The sequence below is a fragment of the Lampetra planeri genome, unplaced genomic scaffold, assembly GCF_965212315.1.
Source record: "Lampetra planeri unplaced genomic scaffold, kcLamPlan1.2.h2 scaffold_961, whole genome shotgun sequence".
NCBI lineage: Eukaryota > Metazoa > Chordata > Hyperoartia > Petromyzontiformes > Petromyzontidae > Lampetra > Lampetra planeri.
The window spans coordinates 4,581-22,700 of record NW_027615783.1 but is presented as its reverse complement, the minus strand read 5'-3'; the positions used below and the strand labels follow the sequence as shown (position 1 = coordinate 22,700).

The 18,120-nt window shown below is 44.5% G+C and overlaps 1 protein-coding gene across 1 annotated transcript; it reads right to left on the bottom strand.

Annotated features, from left to right (window-relative positions):
* Window positions 1-935: 935 nt before the first annotated feature.
* Window positions 936-17,803, bottom strand: GTF2IRD1 (GTF2I repeat domain containing 1). The gene is made up of 27 exons (XM_078624751.1): window positions 17,678-17,803; window positions 17,433-17,593; window positions 16,867-17,018; window positions 15,959-16,142; window positions 14,502-14,814; window positions 14,317-14,431; window positions 13,500-13,583; window positions 11,899-12,082; window positions 10,319-10,344; window positions 9,837-9,963; window positions 9,694-9,737; window positions 9,339-9,419; window positions 7,294-7,434; window positions 6,159-6,212; window positions 5,910-5,990; window positions 4,986-5,169; window positions 4,847-4,899; window positions 4,460-4,471; window positions 4,115-4,186; window positions 3,741-4,008; window positions 2,983-3,011; window positions 2,856-2,903; window positions 2,702-2,779; window positions 1,920-2,112; window positions 1,582-1,619; window positions 1,389-1,498; window positions 936-1,004 (listed from the first exon to the last, which is right to left on the bottom strand). The coding sequence occupies exons 1-27, from the start codon at window positions 17,801-17,803 to the stop codon at window positions 936-938; spliced, it is 3,027 nt and encodes a 1,008-aa protein (XP_078480877.1).
* Between the last annotated feature and the right edge of the window lie 317 nt (window positions 17,804-18,120).

Below are 18,120 nucleotides of genomic sequence, written 5' to 3'. Positions count from 1 at the left end.
AGGTGACGCCTGATGCTAGCTAGCATTAGCATTAGCGTTAGCAACAGGTGTTAAAAGTAACAATGCGATTTTTTTTTTTTTTTTTTTTTAAGTAAAATAAAAGTCTGGGCCAAATTCCAATTCTTAAAAATGAATCTTCACCATTCATTTTGCAAATATCTGCAGTCCAAAACAAACAGGGACAAACTTTAAATGCAAGGCAACACATTTTATTTCAAAGGCCTAATTGGCGTTAAGGTACAGCATATTAAATATGGTTAGTCCAGAGACGGTCATTGCAGATTAACATACCATTCTTTCCTTTACATTGTACATTCAGGCTGACTTTAATGAGATATCATACATACTGTTAATGTGCGCTAACAGAAAAAAGGCTGTTTGCACGCCGAAGGTCTCGTTTCTTTCCAATCTCCTTTGATTTCTGACCGCCTGTGTTAAGACACTCGCTGCTGTTACTGATTAAAGTGAGCGTTACCTGGGGTTACTGCATAACGTGGAGCATTAGTGTCAGTGGAGGGTTAGTGTTCCTCGAGGAGCCATGTGACAGAATATTGTATTGTACATCCCTGCACATAAAGTTATATTTCAATAAATATAATAAATAAAAAGTACAAACATCTGAATATTATGGAACCAGATCGCTATCAGACATTTTTTTTGTTGTTGTCAGTAATACATTGCAACCACACCACAGGGCAAAACACATGACTTCAGCCATGTAAAGAAAAAAAAAACAAAGACATTACTGTCATCAGCTTCAGCAGAAACAAAAACTGAGGAGACAGAAAACCTGTCACGATTTTGCCCTGCAACCTTCAGCTCCGCATACATTCTCTTGTACTCATTCACCTCTCGACGATCAGTGTGGAGAGACGGTGAAGTTTCGGCGCCGCGACAAACTCCTTTTCTCCCTTTCCCGAGTCGAGTTTTGTCCTTCAGTAATTGACTTTTCCGGGAACCTGCATATTCACACCGCTGTAGTCCACCATGTACATGGGCCACTGCTGCAGGCACACACACACACGCACACGCACACGCACACGCACACACAGATGATGGTGTCAGCCATGATGGAGGTGACAATGCTTCAAATTAGCACAGAATAGATTGTTGACCTTGCCTCAGAACACTGTTTTATTAGCTTCATTACAGGCAGAGACATTCCAGGCTTATTAGTTTGGAACTGGTTTTGTAGAAGATAGAGAGTATGTACACCCCCAAACTACTTCTACAGTAAATACACACTGTGGCGCCTTCTCCAGACTAAAATATGGATGTTCATGCATTTGATTGGTTTTGTGTGTCCAGGTTTTATTTCTACCGCACCAATTCTCAACAACCAAACTGTGTCGTGTAAAAAGTGTCCTCGCTCGTTCTTCACAACTTACCATGACTGGAATCTGATTGGCTGATATCCCCAGGTCCGAGGAGGCAGGTGCTCGGTTGCTCTCCTGGACCCTCTTACGCTTCCGTCGATTGGTGGACGCGTCTGTTCCTCCTAAAAAAGGAGAAAAAAAAGTAGACGGTTCAATTTTTGTTGTGGTTTCCTTTGCGTCTCCTCATGTGAAGGGGGGAACGTACCCGTGTTACACGCCTGCCTGCAGATTTCCGCAAACGGCCTGCGTGAGAGAACAACGTCATTCCAGACGAGACACTTTTTAACAGATTTACATGATTTACGTCCTGGCCTCCATTATTCTATTACAGCTTAACCGCCTTGATGCTGAAAAACTGTTCAGAATTCCGCTTTATTTACATTTTCTCATTCTCCGACACCTCAGACGCCGGATTTAAATCCGACGCATAAATAAACCTTAATGAGCTTAACTAGCAGGAAGCACACAGTGAATTCCCACTGAGATATACAGTGAGGTGACAGTTATCAGCCCGCTGAATATTCAGGCGCCCTCCCCACTCACTGGAGCTGGCTTTTGATGTTGAATGCTATTTTTTCTGCAGCTTGAAGGATTTTCTCCAGGCACACGATGTCGTAGGTGTTTGGGTTTCGGAAAGGGATTTCGTCCGGAAGGCCGCTAACTTCTACTGACTCCGGACTTCCTCGGATCAGCTTGTAAGGTACGATGACGGCGCGGTCCAAGCCCAGAGCCTCACCTGGATACACAACAATCACAGTTTTCATCCAAAAAAAAACATCCAAAAAGCTTTTTGGATCAAAGAAACCAGGACAAAACAATCTTCTGTGCACGTCTGTGATTTTTACAAACATGCTGACATGAATAAAACATCTCACGTAAACAGGTTTGAAATGTAGCTTCCTTTTAAATTCCTTTGCAGCAATAAACACACTGAATTGCCTGAGGAAGAAATGAAGTAAAAATAGTTGTTGTAAATCCAACTAATTGTTTGTTCAGCCTCGTCGCAGTCAACACCCGCAGGCCGATCGGTTGCAAGCAGCTTCCTGTCATCGGCTCAGAACAAAACACAGCGGGTATTTCCTGCACTGAGCCTGTGCTCCTGGGAGCTGAATTAGCGTCGCTCGGCCACGCCCACTTCCAGCCATCAGCACACACAACGGAGGGACTCATGGTGTGAGTCAGTCCGTTCCCAGAACGGTCGATGCTCATCTTCCCCCGACGTACTCGGCCCACATTGTCCGTGTTTTGCGACTAATCTTTCTCATTTGCGACAGAAGTCGGTTCCTCCGTCCTCGGCCGCTGCAGACGAGATCTGCTCTATTTACCGTATTTCTTGTTGAACAGCTCCTTGACCTGCTCCCGCAGCACAACTTTCTCCCCCATGCGGTTTATATCATCGTCGTCTGTCAAGTAAAGAAAGCGGTCGAGTTCAAAAACCACCGTCAGCGACAGAGGACGGCTGCTGCTTCCGTAACTCACCGCTTATCGAGGCGTACGCCTTCTTCAGCAGAGTAACTCGTCGAGGTGCTGATGAGAGTGATGAGCGAAATGACTTAGTCCTGTTTCATTCAGAGTGAATATGACCAGAGGTGCAACCTGCTCTTACCTGGTTTAGGGATGAGTCCTTGAAAGGGTCTGGAAACAAACCAAGAGGAGACGATGTTGACAGGTGACAGATTGACGAACATACATGAAATGTGAGCTTTAGTTTGAATTGTGAAACATATCGAATGTAAATGTCACTGGGAAGGATAAACTGAGTCACAGCCACTGGTCAGAATCCTCTTTATGTTTACGCCGTGTGTGTGTGTGTGTGTGTGTGTGGTGGGTACAGAGACTTGACCCTGCACTCGCACTCTGTTCAGTTTCCTGAAGTACTGAAACCTGGACGTTTTAGAAACGTCCTCACTGAATGACAGAGATGAACATGGATTTGAATCTGTTCTAGATATTTTGAACCGATCTACAGTTTGTCATTGTGTGTGAATCCATCCAGAGAATCAGTCCGTCAGTGATCAGGTCCTGCTCCGTCTCTGTTCTCTTTGTCTGTGACATTAAACCTACTGGAACTGTGACGGAACTGACTCCACTATCGTCATCATAGTCACTTGTCATCATTTAAAAAAATAGAAAAGGAAAAGTGATGAATGTATGCATCCAACGACCTGTGTGTGTGTGTTGACAATCAGGGGTTGGGAGGGGCAGGTTCTCCATTTTGGTTCATATTCGAGAGGCACTTTGTGCTGCATTTTGTGTATGAAAACTGTAAATCGTGTATGTAAATCGTTTGATTTCATTTCATTCATGTTTCTAGAAAAGCAGATGGTGGCAGAAAGGATCCAGGCGGCTCGTGCGCGTTCCCACCTGGTGATGGTGAAGCTGATCTTGTCTGCGACTGCCAGGATTCTCTCCAGGTTCTGGGAGCCGAACGTGCAGGGCTTCCTGAAGGGGATGCCGGGGGGGAGGCCCTCGATGATGACCGAGTCCGGGTTGTTCTTGATCCTCTTGTAAGGCACTTGGACGGGGTACTTGATGCCCAATGCCTCCCCATACTTCCTGTTGAACAGATCCTGGACCTGCTCGCGCAGCGTGTTGGCCAGGTCGATCCTGGAGAGCTTGGACTCCAGACACTCTGGAGACGGACGACATGCAAAACGTGTTCCTCTATCTGTCGCAGTGTGTTTTCAGTCAGCTTTCACCTCCAGAAAAGCGGATGAGAAGTTGATTTCGGTGTCTACCTGAGAAGCCCGGTCTCTTGGATAACGCTGCGGTGTCCTCTGCTGCCAGGGCTGCGTCCTTGACGTCCATCTCTTTGGAGAAACATACGAGGGTTCAACCTTTGTGTGTCTGAGAGATTTACTGACAACAAACAAAGAGAGCGGCTGCATCATCCAGCCGCTGAGCTTTTGTCACAAATAAAATGCGGAGAACGCAGCAGGAGATCGCTGCAAAGTCTTCTGCCAAAGTCAAAAGTCCCTGCAAAGTATTGTTGCTTGAGAGGAACCACTGAGAAACAGCCCGTGAACTCTGTTTGCCCTCATCGTTTCCAGCACGCAGAGGACGGAGCAAATAGCCTCTTAGACCTGCATTATGAGCTTCCAAATGATCACATTTCTGCGTGCAACCTTCCTGCTGCCTGCAAAGATACAACTTTATCTTCAAAGCTTGAAATGTGATTATCGGTTAAATGGCTGCAGGGTCGTGTGCCTCTGAAATGCACATTGTATTTTACAGTAGAATGACGAATTACTCAGAGGCGCAGTCGCACACGGTCAATGACCAGGTGCTCGTCCTTCAATCATGTTTTTTTTCCCGTTATCCAGGTGAGAGGTGACCGATTCTGCGCCTCCCTTTGAATCTCAACGACACAACCTAAAGCTATGATCTAGCTGAAGAGGGAAGAATATAATGAGGAAAAGCATGTTTGCTTTTCTTTACGTGAAATATTTCCATAAACGTACCTGAGTCACAGGCGGCGATTGAAGGCATCTCTTGTTTCACTTGCTCAGTTAACAGCTTGGGGCTGCAGACAGTTACAGAGGTTATGAGGAGATTTCCAAGGCGAGGACCACGTCTGTACGGTTTGGGTTCTACAAGATGTGCTCTTACTTTTTGATAATGAACTGGATCTGGCTGCTGGCCGCCAAGATCTTACGCAATTTTGCCGCTCCGAAACAGTTTGGCCTTCGAAGGGAGATTCCCTCAGGCAGCCCGGTGACCAGTAGATCCTCTGGGTACATCTGGAACTTGGAATACGGCACCTTAGCCGGTTCGGGAAGTCCCAGCGCTTCAGCTGAAGAAAGAGGAGACAGCAGCAGAGTCCAGATATGTTTTATGACGCTCAAAAAGGACATTTCCAGGTCTGGTGGAGGGAATCTCATACAACTGGTGTCCTTCAAGGCTCCGTCCTGGAGCCCCTGCTATTCTGTCAGTACAACTCACCCGTGATCTGAACTCAACTCAGCTCCAGCTCTTTCCTCGATCAGACAAACTATTCAGTCCATCCACGTGGCCGTCATGTTCATGCTCAAAAGATTTCGCAGTCTCACATCGCTCAGGCTCATCACCGATTCTGTTCATTCTAAATATCTCAGTAACACTACCAGTGTCATGCAAATAGCCTTCTTTCAACCTAGTCTGAGACGTTACTGTTTTTATGATGTATTATTGATCTTCTTTTTTCATCTGTTTATTAATGTGTGATCATGTTTACTGTTTTCTGTTAATTTTATTCCTGATGTTCAGTGCTTTAGTTCAGCTGTAGTTGCTTTTAAAGTGCACTAGAAATAAATTTGAGTTCTGTTTGTAAGTTGTATCTATTGCATGTAATACAATTTCTGTCTTTTTTTCCACAATATTCTTTGCTGCTGTAGCAATGTAAAGTTCCCAGATGTGGAATAATGGTTTATCTTACGTCAGTCAGTGTAAAATATTCATATAAAAAACTACCTGTACCTCTAGCATCCTGCGTGCAGAGATTTAAACCGAATCAGCCTCCTCGCAATTGTATGAAAAGAGGAACAGCTAGCTTACCGTACTTGATGCTGAAGAGGCTCTCAACTTGTCTTCGCAGTTGGAGAATCATTTCACCAATGTCCTCCACCAGACTGCCAGCTGAGAAGCACGGAGAAGAAACAACAAATGATACAGAGAGCTTCAAAGCGGGAAGTGAACTTCACACCGGTGAATGACACCACTCAACAAACTAACAGAAGTAAGTTCTAGCCTGTCTGGTTGTACTTTGGTCATAAAGGAGAAATGGTGGAAATGACATTAGCTTACCTTCAGAGGGTCTTCTGATGCTCTGAGCGGTGGCGTTCGGTGACAAAGCCTCAGCTGCACGATAAAAATCAAAACAAAACATGAAGGCAAATATACAGACAGCATTAAACCAACAAGGACTTCTTTGTTGAGTACATTAAAAAAGTAAAATTAAAAAAGTAGTAACATTTTCCAGTTCCAACTTTTTCTGTGCAGTTTTATTTTTACTACAGTCGATGAGTACGCACGAGTAAATTTCTTAAAGAGCAGTAATACATTAATACGACTACGGGCAACATCTGCACGTACCTTCATTGTCTTTCCTTTAGAGGTCATTTGTGAAAGAAAAAGAAAACTTAAAAAAAAGCACAATGAAATCAAAAAGGCTCATTAAAGGAGCATTCATGTTCAGCCCAACACCACGTTGAGTAGACTTTCCGTTCTGTGTAGCGTTTTGTCACCAGCTTCAAACAGGTTTGCTGGAAAACCGACGTCTTTAGGTTCTTACAATGAAGTCAATTTGAGGCGAATCGTAGCAGAGGATGGAACTTTTTGACTTTAGCTTTAAGCCTTTAATGCAGAGCGCCATTCGCTGACGTATGAAAACATTTCTTAAAAGATGAGGCAACGCAACTCAGATGCAGGTGCAGTCTACTCAAATGGCTCCAAGGTGTTTCAGTCTGAGGACCTTTCTGTGTCAGATGGAGGTGGGACTCAGGAACCTCCACAGGACTGAGGAGAAGGTTTGGTTTCTCTACTGTGACGGCTCTATCTAATGCTTCTGAGAAGCAGGACTAGAGGACAAAGGAACTCTAAATCTGGAAATGTGCACAATGCATCAGCATGAATGGAATCTAACATAACTTCTGGCGCAAGAGTCGGTCAAAGAGCTGATACACGGTGCTTTTCACAGACAAGAGAGGAAGAGCTACAGTGGGTGAGAGTGGAGAGGGGAGGGAGGGGGTTCTGAAGGTCAAGACTGTTGCTACCGGTTACTGGGAAGGTTCGGTTGTGGGGAAGTGGAAGAGAAAAGTAGTTTCATACGTGTTCTGGCTGTTTGTTTTTTAATTAGCTCCCTAAAAAACATCCAGAATGAGAGGTGGCAGTGGAGGGCGCTGGTGGAGCTGACAATCCCTGGGTGGGCTGAGGAGGTTACCTGCATGGTTCTCCAACGGGTGGTGGGGAACCAAGGGGGCGGAAACAGCAGATGGAGAGGACGTGGATGTGGCTGGACACGATGCCGCCGGGAGAGGCTCCACCACCGGCTCGCTGGGCTCCTCCCCACTGGGACCAGCTTCTGGGGAAACAAGTAGTGCAAGAAATATAACTGAAAAGTTAAAAAAATAGTTCAGAAATCTAAGTAAACAAGTACGGAGGCATATTGCATTCACTGGACAAACTAAAAAAAAAATTATTGCGTATGTTTTTCTGGTTTCCGTGGAAATTGTTTTCTGTAGTTTTGGTTGGTTGAATCCACTTTTACTTTGTTTTGGGTTTGAGACACTGGGAGCTCCTGCTGTCTTTGAGTCATGTAGGTGGTGTCGTCATTAGTTTGTCGACTTAACACTGGCACCTCGAGACTTTGCGGTTGTTCAGACAAAAAGTCCATTCAGATCTGCCGGACATTGCATCGTTTTTCCAGAATCAGTTGAACTCATCTCCCCCTTCAGGAAATTAAATTACCTCAAAACAGAAAAATATCACCAAGATAAACAGGGAAAAATATGCACTGAGAAAACAAAACAAAAATATTACTCAATAAATCAGATTTTTGAAGGACATTTACATGAGAATAGTTGTACTACTAGTGATGGCTGATGACCCCAAAAATGACAGTTGCAGCAGTTCAGAAATCAAAAGTATTGCCACAGTACTGTTGTTTTTTTTACTGTGGAGCAGCAGGAAATATCCCGCTGCTGATATTGCCTTTAATGGTTTGAATGCTTCCTGCAATTCTTCCTGTTTTAGCTTGTCAACATGTAATAATCATAAACACATGCACATTCCAGCATGAAGCCAAAACCAGCCACAAATGGTCGCATCTCATTACCAAGCATGGGGAAGCAGCTGTGTTCTGCTTTTTATCAATGGGGGGGTTAACTCAACGGACATTTCAGTGTGACCAGAAGACGTGGTCAAAGACAAAGGGTCAAAGTCGTTCATTTTGTAAAAGTTGAAGAACACGAAAAATCCTCGTTTCTCAGATTATGAGAGGGCTGCCAGCACCCCCAGTGGTCAGCCACGACCGTGAGAAAATTGTCATTTATGGAACGTTAAAAAAAAAAAAAAAACGGACGGTTGAGGCGGATGTCCCACCTGTGTGTGTTTGTGTGTGTGAGAGGAGGAACCAGACAAGTTTACAGTCAACGACAGAAGCTCTGAACCTCACCTCCTGCTCAACAATATGGCCAACACGTTTAAAGTGAAACGAAAATACCACAGTGAGTACATCCAGTCTGAATTTTTATTTGACTAAAGGCTATGAAACCTGCTAAACTCAAGAAACAATTAGAAAGTAAGCTCAAGGACTACATGGGGACACATTGTCATGTTTTTCCCATGACAACGTGTCCCCGTGGGAGGTGACAGTCCATCGGTTTGCTATCTGGGCTGGTGTTCAAACCCTATTCAGCTTGGTGCCCTGTGAGTTTTGGGTGGATAAATGGTCCTTGGACTGAGACAAATAGAGAAACACTGAGATAAATGATACCTTTGTGTTTCACAATTATGTTTCTCTGGTGGGTCACATAATAATAAGTACGAAAAAAACAGAACAAAAGCTAATGGGCCTGTACATTCACAGAGGAGGATTAAAATATAGTAAGAGCAGAAATAGTACAAAAATGTACAGTGCATAAACTGGCAGTGGACCAAATACTGAGATGAACGATGTTACTGTTCTATGTGGTGTTTCTCTCCCACAGAAGTCAATTGTTAGACAGTGCAATTACAGGAACGACAGGAATGACTTCCTGTGGCGTTCCTTGTGACAGCAGTTTGTTGAAGAAATTTTGAAAATCGTAAAACCTGCAATCAGTTTGCTGGCCAGCAGGGGGCACCTCAACAAACAGACCATCAATGAAGGTGGACATGAATGGACGGCAAAGAAAAAAACAAACAAACAGGGAGTTTGACTTCTTCCAGTCAGTGTGTGTGTCTTGTCTGAACCCCTCTGAAAGCTAATGGCTGTGGCTCACTTACCTGGCACTGTAATTTGAATGATGTCCCCATCTGGAGGCTCCGCTTTAATCCTTTTCAAAGGAATGCAATCGCCCGAGGGACCTGCAGGGATTGCACAGTTCATTGTGCCTGAGTTCCCATCAGTGTGTGGCACTGCTTTACGGCGGTGTTTAACAGATTTAAGTAGGTGCTAGAATGTGTTGGAGCTGACCGGACTGCAAAACATGATCAGACGTTTGGTCTGAAAAAAAAACCCCAAAAAACTAAAGGACTGTTAATCCCAGCATAACGGTCTAAAATAATCTGGGGTTTGTTGCTTCAGGGAACACAATAACACAATTAAGAGTTTTAATGGTGCGGAAATACTTGCAAATACCTGCTTCGCAGTCAGCCAAGGGGCTCACACATGCACTCGTTGATCTGTTGAGTGCAAAGACACACACACATTATAGCACAGTTGTGTTTTTCTTTCTCATCTTAACTTGATGATGTCTGCAGTGTCACGCCATGTACTCCGACCTGCTGCTATGAGGGTTGCTGAGAAGCTCCACCGCGGCAGGCGGGATGCTCAGATTCTCGGGGTAGCTGTCATCAGCCATGGTGCCCAGGTCATGCTTGCCCTCATCCCGTGCGATCTTGCCGGCAGCTTCGACAAACAAAGACACGGATGACAAACAAACACTGCAACATCGTCGACAAATAACAGCTGCAGAGCATAAATGAAACGAAATGAAACGACTTGGCACAGCAGCTTCCTGTCGCGTTGTTACTGTAATTCATTGGAATGGATTAATGACAGACTCACTGGCCTGCAAAAGTCATTCAAGAAAGTTCTTTTCTTTGTCACGGAGATGCAAGAGAGACCTGGGCGACGAGCCCAACCAGGAATTTTTTCTATTTTTTCTTTTTAACAATGACCAAATAATTATTATCTTGTGCACGATTACAGTTCAGGAGCTACGGCATAACATAGGAGAAAAGAAAAGTATTCTCAGTCTTACCGGTGAAAATCCTCTCATCAAACATTCTGGAATATAAAAAGGGAGAACAGGTGATAAGTCAATGTATGAACATGTTCAAACAACTACTTTGTTGTTATTGAGTTCCACTGACTGAATGTGTGAATGTCAATAAATGTCGGGCATGTGCTCGGCCACCACTGAGGTCCTCCAGCAGCCTTTCCACACCTTTGAACACGAAGGCTAATGTCTTTATATAATCTGACTTCATTTGAGCCTGAACTACTGAGCACAACACGTCTTTGTACCTGAAGAACGACACTCAGTGTGGCATTTGTTGCACAATAGTAAAACCCCGTTCCAGAGACAAGTTTGGTTTGTTTGTTCATCCTGGAATTAGAGATGCACCGATCCGATATTGGTATCGGTGCTTCTACTGAAGAAAAGTCTAGATCGGTATCCATGACAATGGGCCTGATACACAAGGACCGATCTAGTCTGTCTAACTCTATGTTATGTGCAGTGACGGGCTTCATGTCCAAGCAACACGGTGTGCAGAAGCCCAGTTTTCATACTACCTCAGCCTGTAAACTCAACAGATACTTGCAATATCTGTGCTGTAAATGTCCTAAGGGTCGGTGGTAAAACTTCCAAGTTATAACACAACGAACTTAATCGAGCACTGACAGCGCCTTCACGCCAACAAGCATCCTGTTCACTGAACTGAATAAAAGGAACGGAGGCGGCTAACTTTGAAGGTGATGAAATATTTTCACCCAATAGTGTGCAGGCAACAAAAACCACAGAGAGGATATTGAATTGTATTGTAATGGGGACAGGGGATACCAGCTGCTAATTCAGTCCTTGGAGCCACGGTATGACGTGGTCAGCTGGAAATATTTGTCAGAGAGGGCTCGACCTGAACTGCATGGTAAAGTGTGTATACATGTATTAGAGAAGATACAAAAGAGGTAAAAGCTTTGAGTTTCACAACAGATATCTGGAGGTCTGACTTTCCCCCCCATGTCACTTTTAAGTTGAACTGCACACAGGCTAGATGAAAGAAACGTGCAGTAAGTGTAACTATTCCCTACTTTGTGCTGATTAGATGAAGCAGCCATTGGCATTTAATCCAACAGAGCTCCGGAGTCTGCAAAGTATCAGTATCGACAGATATCCAACTTACAGTATCAGTGCTGGATCGGAATTGAAAAAATAAGGATTGGTGCATCGCTACCTGAAATAAGTAAAACAATTCTATTCAATTCTATTAATACGGAAACTCTCAGAAATCAAACCAAACGTCTTTAAAGTTCCATATGTCACAAGTTGGGTTGGCGTGACGGTTAGCATGTATTGTGTTAGCGAACTGCTAACCACTGGGTTGGGAATGATTTGTATGAGGTTAGTAAACAAACACTGTATCACATGTGTGGGTGCTCCAATTCATGCACTGACTCAAGCAAGGTAGGGCAGCTCATAGGCACTGAAAATTCAAGATGTTTGACAGCTAAAATGTAGATTGTGTGACTCTAATTGTCCCGCGACTATGTTTCCAATGGTATTCCATGCTAAGCACATTATAAAAGAGTAACGCTGTCTAACTGAGAAGCATCAGTTACCGTTTGACGATGAAGCGGATTCCGTGGCGTTCATCCAGGATGCGTTTGAGTTTGGGGACTCCGTAGGTGCACGGTCTCTTGAAGGGGATCTGGTCGGGGATTCCAATGATCTCCACGGCACCCGGGTCGCAGGCTATTTTACGGTATGGGACAGGCACCATGTGATCGAGACCCAGAGCCTCAGCTGAAAGAGGGAAAGAGAAAACAGTTTACAGCAGTTTGATTCATTTCATTGTTTCTATGAACATTAAATAAAGTAGCTTCCAGCGGAAACATCCAACATAAAGGTTTCTGTGCATTTCAATATTCAAGAAAAAGGAGAAGTTTTATGGGATTTAAAAATGGCTGCTGTGGGTCCCTTTAAACACTGTGTTCTGTGTAAATTATCAGTCTAATGCGGTTACATGTGCTCATGTATCGTCGAGGAGAAGACGATCAAACCAAAGCAGTGACCCAAATCCATCAACATCCAAAGCTACGCAGCCATCATCGGTGTGCGTGAACAATCGTCTGAACAGAGATATAAATGGAAGCCTGAGACGAACAAAACCCAAACACACAAGTATGAGTTCCCTTGAGAGTGATTCTATTATTTCTGAGTAAGAGAGTAAACAGTTATTAAGTGGGAGTTGTGAGGCTGCCCGTCTTCAGCTTTGTGTTGAACAGATCATCTGAAACAGCTGAAGCTTGTCGTCTGCTGCTTCATGTCCCAGAGATAGTCACTCAAGGCCATTCCAGGCTCTGAGTGCAGCTCAAGGGGGCTTTCACACCTAGATGGTTGGTCCGAACCAAATTTACTGCTGTGAAAGTTCCAGGGTCCACAATCGGGACCAAAGAAAAAAAAATGGTCCAACCAAAAGAGGTGGTGTGGGTCTGGACCTTTTGCAGTGTAAAAGCCTTTTTGGATAGTCTGGACTTTGGTCCTTTAACAGGAAGTTCCAGTCATCAGCCTGCACGCGATGAAGAAATGAAATGAACATGATCCTTAGTACATGGAGTGGAGCCTTGGTCCTCAGCATAGCTAGCAGTCGCCTTTAGGCGACGATGAAGCTTCCACATGACCAGGACATTGATCTGGATCCTAGATAACTGAACTAGACTCCATATTGTTCATGACATTGCTGCTGCTGGTAGGAACACCAGAACAGTATCGTTGTTATGATGTGTTTATTCATTTTCCTTCTTTACTAAGTGGTAAACAGTGCTAACTAGCCAATGAGCGCTTTGGTGCTGTGACTAGGTCATACACAGGTCTCCTTCCAGCCAATCAATGTCCAGTTCAGGCAACATCAGTAATGAAGACAGAACGTCAGTAGATCATTGGTCCACTGGTGTTTATGCAGAGTGAAACCAGAACCAAGGATGTAGATGGAGACAGTAGAGTAACACCAACCTTGGTCCAGACTTTTTAAGCTCCCTAAATCACCCCAAAACTAGAGCGAGGCTAATTTAGGCCACAACAGATATCTACTTCGAGTGGGAAATGACTGCCTTGTTTTACGCTGAAGCAGTGATTTGAGAAACTAGCAGACAAAATAGTCAAATGTTGCTGGACGTATAAAATGAAGGATTTGGGTAATCATGAAAGCAGCTTTCCTTACCGTATCGGCTGTTGAACAGGATCTGAACACATTCTCTCAAAGTGTTAATGTCCTCCGTTTCCCGAATGAACGAGTCCCATTTTTCTGCCGAGACAGAGAAGCAGTTTGAGCGAGAGTCCTGCTGCTTTTATGAAAGTGTACTGGAGCGGCAAACATTCAAAGTAGCTTTATTACATCGTGGTGCTAATGGTTTGAAAATTAATCGTATCCATCGACTCAGTGTCAGCTTGGGAAATTAGTGCAATCTTCTTAGAGGATTACTCTTATTAGCTTAGCCCCTTAATGGCCAAAGGTTTGTACAGTTCAGCCCGTAAACAAATGTGTCGTTACTGTCTGAGCCTGCAAATCCCAAACACACAGAAATCCACCTCAGAGATTTCCACCTCTGTTATTACAGTATAAAATGTGGCAATACACTCAGTCTGGTACAGGTATGTGACAAAAACCAACAGGGAACATTTGAGACAAAGATTTTCAGCTTCACTGCAAAATGATGATGATTTACAGAGACCACAAAGCTAATATGTGTTAGTTGACGGGGATTATCTCTGAGTTGGTCTGTTATCAATCTGGGAAATGAATTGACGCATGTCAAGTGTGTGCGCAGGCTGCATGTGCAATTTTTCTTCGCATTTTTGCTTCCTTATCAATAGGAATTTATGGGCAGACTGAGCATGAACTCCAGAAAATAGCTTTTATTATTTCACACTCACATTCAGGAAACTTCAGGAATGATGAAATGATTTTTCAAGTAGCAGTTAATCGGTTAATCGGTCTTATTTAGTACAACTCCGACAGTCTGAGTGTTCAAACTCACCTGATTTTTCATGCACGATGGAGAAGAGGAGTCTCTTGGAGATGTGGACACCGGCGGGACTCTGGCTCTGCTCACCAGGGAGTCTGACTGTTTCATCTGCGGATACGCCACAAAGCTATCATCAGCACTCCAGTAATTACCACGCTGCAGTGATGTTAACGTCTCCTGTCCACACACACAAAAACCTCACCGTTGTTAGCGACGTCCTTCACAGACGTGCCCTTGTCTGTCCAGGCCACCAGTCGATCCTTGCCCAGGTTGAGGAGCGACATGGGTTTGATGTCCAGCTTTCCATCTGGGTGGGGTTTGGAGGACATGGGCATTCCGTACAGGAAGTTTGAGAGAACAGAGTTGGTGGAAGTGGCGGGACTTGACGGCGGGACTACCTGGGCAGTAGTCTTCCCTGGGCAATGGCTGCTCTGCGTCATGATGGCAGATGAGGAGTTGTGACTGATATCGGTGTTGGACTTAGTTTCTCGAGACAAATCGTCTGCGGGCCTGAATCACACACACAGACGCAACAGGTAAATAAACCAAGAGGACACAATCAGCGTTCTACACGTCTTCTTCTTCTTCAGCGGCACGAACATCTGCTTGATGACCATGAAGAAAATAGAACCGCTAAATTTCTGACCATTACCACTTACAACCACGATGTGTGTACTACACCCGCCTGCACCCGTAAAAAACAAAAACTATTTAAGCCCACATGCCCATAACAGAGAGGCACTGATTTGATGTTGAGGCGACACGGTGGAACAGTGGTTAGCACTGTCGCCTCATAGAAAGAAGGTCCCTGGTTTGATCTTTCTGTGTGGAGATTCCATGCTCTCTTTGTGTCTGTGTGGGTTCTCGCCGGGTATTCCAGCTTCCTCCAACAGCACGCTGAGGTTAATTGGTCAATGTAAATCCCCCATGGGTGTGAATGTGAATGTAAATGGTTGTCTGTCTTTCATGTGGTTCCCTGATGAGCCGGTGACTCATCCAGGGTGAACCCTGACCTTCACCCGTTGACAGCTGGAATCAACTCCAGCACAACTGAGGCCCGTAACCGGAGCAACGGGAGATGATGATGATGATGATGATATTATGTCTTCTTACACCCTGTAGGACACACTGATCCGCTGACTCCCTTGGAAATCTGGTCATTTTTGAAATTTCCTCACTAACTGATTGAGATGAATGTTGATTTTAAACGTTATAGATATTTCTATTTTTTCCAAACTGCCCGGCCCCACGAGATCTGCGTTGGGACCCGCGGGATCATTCTACTTTGCCAATAAAGGCTGAAACAAAAAACTAGCAAAAACACAACTTTGGTAATGTAAGAGCTAAAAGACGCTTCACCTTTTTTTCACATCGGCAACAGAAACTTTTCAAATCAAACCTTTTTGTTCACATGCTGAGATGACTCTCATGACGGAGAACCTTCTCAGACAACTTGTTCTACAGGAGAATCATCCGGAGGCTTTGGAAATATATTACTATTTACTCATGATACCAGCAGAAATGTCATCACCATGACAACCCTCCTGACTAGTATTTCATACTCAAACAGCTTTTTGGCCGAACTTGTGTTTTATTAGAAGCCATCATGTCATTATGTGGCACAGACGGCCCCAAACAGCAGCGTGAAACTCACCTTTTCACGGTGAACTGAATGCGGTGGCTCTGCTCCAGAATCTTCATCAGCGTCTTGGTGTCGTACTCGGACGGCTTCTTCAGGGTGACTCCCTCGGGCAAACCGTGGGCCACAAGACAGCTGGGGTCCTTCTGGATCCACTCATAAGGCACAGGGACCAGACTGCTCTTTCCCACAGCTTCACCTGCGTATTCCACCAGGCAGTGAGCACTTTGCCACAGGCAGCGTTTACAGTGTAAAGGATTTATGCTTCTGCACTGAACTGAGCATTTATACGTCTGCGTCAATCTGCATTGAATCTAGCCACTGTGTTTATTTTTTTTGTCGTTTCCAGTGTTGTTTATCACTTGTTTAGTTCAAGTGATAGCAAGTGAAAGTGAGCGGATCTTGTTACGGCAGAAACTCCAAATAGATCTGCATCATTTTCTCACTTTTCTGGGCATAAATCTCCTCTTCTACTTCTATTTCTTTGGCAAACACAGAACACACTTTTGTTTTTGTTTTTTTTAAATGACAAATTTGCTGAGACTCGCAAACTCCCCCCTCCATAGAAAAAGGGTTAAAGTAAAGGTACTCTGTTAGCGAGCCAACAGGGGTGACGTTCAAGGCTCACATCTTTAGACTGACACAGATCAATGTTGAACTGCAGATCAATTAAAAATAGATCAACAACAAGTTAATATCTGATCTAGTTAAAGTCTGAGCACACGTCTTTCTCCAAAAACTGGCGTTTCAGTCTTTGGTGGGCCGAAAATTGTTTTTTGGGTTGTTTTTTGTTTTTTTGTGGACCCTACACCATCAGTTTGACACAGAGGCATAAATCAGGCTTTGGCATACCTAATGCCAGTGTTTCTGTTGATTAAACAAATGTCCATGGGATGTGAAAACAAGTTGTAACAATGTCTTACTGTAAAGTACAGCGAAAACTTCCTCCACCATCTTCCTCAGGACAAAGATGTTGGACTGAGCGTCCGATGGAGCTCTCGGTTTCCCGTGCTCGTTCTCCTTGCTGGGTTTGACTACGTCCCCTTCCTGGTCTTTGGTATGGGCGTTTGCGGCGCTCACATTTTGCAGGACACGGTGCCCCTAAAGTCAAACGACAAGCGTCACATGCTGAAAAGTCGTAGTGATGTCATCACGAGAAGAACAAGTAGACCGCAACGTCCCACATGCTTGGTGATGAGACGAATGACCTGTTTAGGAAATCAAAGTGACCTTTATGAAAATGGTTTCATGCAAACCACGAGATGCCAGTGAACATGCTGACATTTGGACAAAAGCGTCCTCAATCTCCGACTTCCTTTTTAGCTCACCAGTATTTTACATCTGTTTCAGTGATACTTTATACAAACTCTTTTATTGTCCAAAATAACTGCTGTAGGACGTAACTGCAAAATGAATGTGACATACATCAAAAGGGTCTAATAATGACTCTGACTCTAGTGACACTAAGCTGTAAACTACATCTCACAACTTATACACCATCAACTTACGGCAAAACTTGTAGAAGTCTGTCTGGATCTCTCTCCGGGAGTTGAGGAACACTCTGCCCTTTTCTGTGCCGACAGCAATCACGCTGTCTTCGTGTACAGTGACGCACGCCACCTCAGCGTTGAGTTTGGACATCGCCATGCACTGCAACACAGGTGTCACGTTGTCAGGGATTCTGTTCTGTGTGTCGATCGTCACGTCACCACAGAGGAAGATGTGGGGCCGTACCACCGAGTCCAGGGCAGACACCAGGCTGGTGAGGATCTCCTGTCTGGCCGACGCCAGCGGAACCTGCGGTTCGCCCCGGGAGTTTGTCCGGACGCCTTCGCTTGTCAGCTTCCTCATCTGAGCCATGCCTCTGCTGAGACCAGATGAACACGAGTTAGGACGGCGGCCACGGCGCGTCTGCAGCCGTGTGGCCATAATGGCAGCTCAGTGAGGTTAAATAAGAACATCGGCAGCAGGCTTACATGACTAAGGACTCTGGCAACACAACAATTAGACGCAGGACAAACTTTGCATTCAATGATGTTTTCAATGCAGATCAGTGTCAAACCTGCAGTGATACATTTGATTAGTATTTTGTTTCTGTTCTCGATTGTGTTTCTCTTTTTCCATGTCCTGTTGTTGTCACCAGCCCATAGTAAACAAACGGTCCCATGTCCCCTTCT

Excerpts from the sequence above, each read along its gene's own strand:
- GTF2IRD1 (XM_078624751.1), bottom strand. The coding sequence starts at position 17,803 with ATGGCTCAGATGAGGAAGCTGACAAGCGAAGGCGTCCGGACAAACTCC. Across the intron at positions 1,499-1,581 it reads CAGGCAGGCGTGTAACACGG|GAGGAACAGACGCGTCCACC; the intron begins GTACGTTCCCCC and ends CTCCTTTTTTAG. Across the intron at positions 1,005-1,388 it reads CCAATCAGATTCCAGTCATG|CAGTGGCCCATGTACATGGT; the intron begins GTAAGTTGTGAA and ends GTGTGCCTGCAG.